Source organism: Frieseomelitta varia, unplaced genomic scaffold (genome assembly GCF_011392965.1).
Source record: "Frieseomelitta varia isolate USP_RPSP 00005682 unplaced genomic scaffold, Fvar_1.2 scaffold_298, whole genome shotgun sequence".
NCBI classification, from domain to species: domain Eukaryota; kingdom Metazoa; phylum Arthropoda; class Insecta; order Hymenoptera; family Apidae; genus Frieseomelitta; species Frieseomelitta varia.
The window spans coordinates 168,564-172,367 of record NW_025110032.1 but is presented as its reverse complement, the minus strand read 5'-3'; the positions used below and the strand labels follow the sequence as shown (position 1 = coordinate 172,367).

Here is a 3,804-nt window from a genome sequence, read left to right as displayed (position 1 = left end):
TTTTTTTGTACGAAAGAATTTTCAAATACAACACTCGAGTTCGATGCGAACTTTCAATTTCTCAGATTAAAAAGACAAAAAAAAAAAGAGAAAAATGGAAGATGAAGAGTGAAGAAATTGGAAGATCTTTGTGTGTTGCGTGACACGTTAACGTGACTCGATAACGGTGGTAATTAGAAAACCGCGACCGACCGCGTTGAATTCGAACAATATCTCGAAATCGCTTGAAAGTTCGGAGGCAGACTTCTCGCGCGCGGCAGCAGCGGCCGAACTTTCCGAGCGGATTTTTCTGCTGGTGGTACGGGCTGCTGTGAGCCATTAAAAGTTCCATGTTGCTGAACGAATTCGATGAACGAAACTTCATCCCGGTCTGTGATTCGAAAAGGGCCGAAGTGGCCAATAATTGCGATTTATTCGTTCCTTTTCGCCGTGTTAATCGAGGCTGCGCTACAACAATGCTCCACCTCCGCCGTCGAATTAATTGCCTAATTATCGAGCTGCCTTCGCCAACAAGAAACGATCAAGCCGTCCGTTTCAAGATGTATCGCGAGAACATTCCCAGACGGATCGCGTTGTGATATAAACAATCAAATTAATTGTTGCTCTCTACATTCGCATTGAAATATTAGAATAAGCGTAACATTCGCAAATACGATGAGAAAAATTTATTAACTAGTTGCTTTAAACTAGTTGTTATAGAATATTTCGTACGTTTTGTTTCTCTTTAACCAGTTATCATTTCTCTGAATTCTTCTCTTCTTCTTTTATTTCTCTCAAAATTCTTTCTCAATATTTATTTCTCTGCTCCAAGTAATTATTCACAAAAAAATAATTTTAACGCGGAGTATGTGAAGCAACTTTTCCAAATAGATTGTAAAAAAAAAATAAACCCCTAATTGCGTAAATTGAAAGTTACGTATGGTCGTGAGTACCCAAGAAAGCGTACTCTGTCGACAGTCATCGAAACTAAGCATTTTAAGACGTAATGTCTGAACGTGTCTGAAGCTGTACGCGTCGGTATTATAGGTAATCATTTTCGTTTCTTACTAAAATGATTGTTAAACTTTTCTATCGCTTAACCAATAATTATCTAATTTTCATAAATTATAAATAGACGTAAATTATAAATATTTTGAAAAAATATGTATATATATGCATACAAGTACGTATATAATTTTTTTCCAAATGATACACATGATAAGTAATGCATGTATGTACATAGTTTTATATAATATCAAAATACAATTCAAAGTTTTGTATAACATCAAGAAGCAATATATATGTTAAAATGCATGCATCTATTTCATGCAGTTGAATCTTCTATCAGTAGGCACTTGACTTTGATTTTCCTTGCTTCTCAAGTTCATCCTACACTCATCAATTTGAGCTCGCCGAAGATTTACTGTTGCTTATAACGAGCTGCGATGTCTCCTGACACTTTGATACATTTAAGTGATATTTATGAGTTATCAACTACTTTAACGAGGATGTTATTTCTTTTACATGCTTTGTAAGACTCAATTGACGGTGATAGACATTACAATTGGGACAAAAGTGGGCATTTATGAAAAAACATTCCTAACGAACGTCGAATTTTGCTGAAAGCGTAGCACTTATTTTTGTGTCTGCGTTTTGCGATATATTTCGATGAATTAATTTATACTTTATACGTGTATACGTACATTTTTAATATTTTAAAATATTTTTAATATATTTTTAATATTTTAAGATATTTTTAATATTTTAAGATATTTTTAATATATTTTAAAATATTTTTAATATATTTTTAATATTTTAAGATATTTTTAGTATATTTTAAATATTTTAAGATATTTTTAATATATTTTTAATAGTTTAAGATATTTTTAATATATTTCAAAATATTTTTAATATATTTTTAATATTTTAATATATTTAATATATAATATATTTCTAATATTTTTAAAATTTTAATATATTTAATACATAATATATTTTTAATATTTTAATATATTTAATATATAATATATGTTTAATATTTTTAATATTTTAATATGTTTAATATATAATATATAATATTTTAAATATTTTAATATTTTAATATATTTAATATATTTAATATATAATATATAATATTTTAATATTTTAATATTTAAAAATTTGAACATATTTAAAATAAAACTTCTCCCCTTTCGGCAGAGCATCCGTTTTTCTCATTAGAAATTACTCGAATGAACTAACGATGCTCGAACAAAAAATGACGATATACGTAATGAATGCCGAGAAAGGAGCGTCGAAGTTTTCGAACGTGTGCGCTTTGGAAAAGGGCAGGGGAATGAAGTAACGAGGTAGGAAGAGCAAACGGCGAGAACTAGTAAGAACGCGTAAAATCGCAAAGGGAAATTCAACGTGCCGCGCGCGGTATATAACGGAAGATAACGGGCGAAAACGGTGTCGCGAGAGACGTCGCTACTTTATGCTTGAGAAATATTCCCGGTGCCGGTGCAGACTGAAACGTAACAAGCTGCTTTGATCTTCTGACCTGCCCCCGCTGCCTTCGGAGCACACGGCGTATCATTATTCGGTAGACATTTTTATTTAGTATTCAAAAGGGAAGGAAAGCTCGCAATTACCATCCGTTTTGCAAATAGTCGGATCCCACGCGGTAAACACGGGGAAAATTGTTGGTATTACCCAAGGTTTGTGTTCCCAGGCTCGAAACACCGTTTCGAGCTCTCGGCGCGAAATCAGCGGTGTGTTTGATTATTTTCAACGGCGATTATACGATACGACTGCTCGTCGATACGTTGACTCTTCGAGAGGTTCGCGCGTATGCATGATTTCAGACGCACAGTTTCAAAAAATGTACACGTCTTGAAAAGAGATATTTCAGCCTCTTGTGAGATTGAACGTACACTCTGACAATATTACAGCATAGTTGCGTAAAGTGAACGACTGTGAACATTTATTTAAAAGACTTTATTTTTTTCAGTGCGTGCAAATGGCGCACGCGTTGAGGCGCATCTCGTACGCAACCTGTGAACCCCAGCACGCTCAATTCAGCTTCCTCGCCCGAGAGCCTAGAGCCCACTTCAGCATACAATATTGCCACTCTTTTATCACCGAGTCTGCAGAACAGGTTAGTTGTACTTCATTTCACTAGCGCTTCGCGGTAATTCGCGTGAAGAATGTCAAACGACAATGTATTATCGTACGAGAACGAACTAAACGTACCATAGTCGATGTTGCTCGTCCTATGTAATTTAGAACATTGTTCCCAAAAATTCAGCGAATAAAAGCGAATTCATTCGATTCGGCGTGAAGTTTCGGTATGAAAAATCAACGAACGTGGAAATTAAAGACAAAAGGAATCTGCTCTGGAAAAAAACAGAGTCGTAAGTTGTCCTTGGCGATATTGCAATAACGCCTTGTCGCCATCATCCAGGACAAATTGCACCGGTGCGACGCGACACGCAGGAACTTATGACGCGTGTACGATATTACTCGTCGTAAAGACCTTCTACGCGAATAAAACCGCGCACACGCGTCGTAATTTCATCCCGTAAACCTGCACGAAATCTGTTTCAAATCGAACGTGATTACAGTAGGATCATCCATAACGCGAGATATACAGGATGTTTCGTAACTTGTGGGACCCACTTCGGGAGCTGAAATTGTACGCCTAAAAATAATAAAAAAAAATCATATAAATATATGTCCTATCTATCTTCTTTATGAGATATAATGAATTTTATAAACAGAGCAAACTCTAGTAAGCTAGTTTTACCAGGGATGGTATATTCAATTTTCATAATAATCATAATT

General features: G+C 34.7%; 1 protein-coding gene across 1 annotated transcript in view; it reads left to right on the top strand.

Annotated features, from left to right (window-relative positions):
• The first annotated feature begins 2,977 nt into the window (after positions 1-2,977).
• LOC122529595 (tensin-1-like) overlaps positions 2,978-3,804 on the top strand; it is a 67,542-nt gene continuing 66,715 nt past the window's right edge. Inside the window, exon 1 of the mRNA XM_043655875.1 lies at positions 2,978-3,118. Within this exon, the coding sequence (XP_043511810.1) occupies positions 2,981-3,118 (138 nt within the window). The 5' untranslated portion in view covers positions 2,978-2,980. The remainder of the gene's footprint in view (positions 3,119-3,804) is intronic.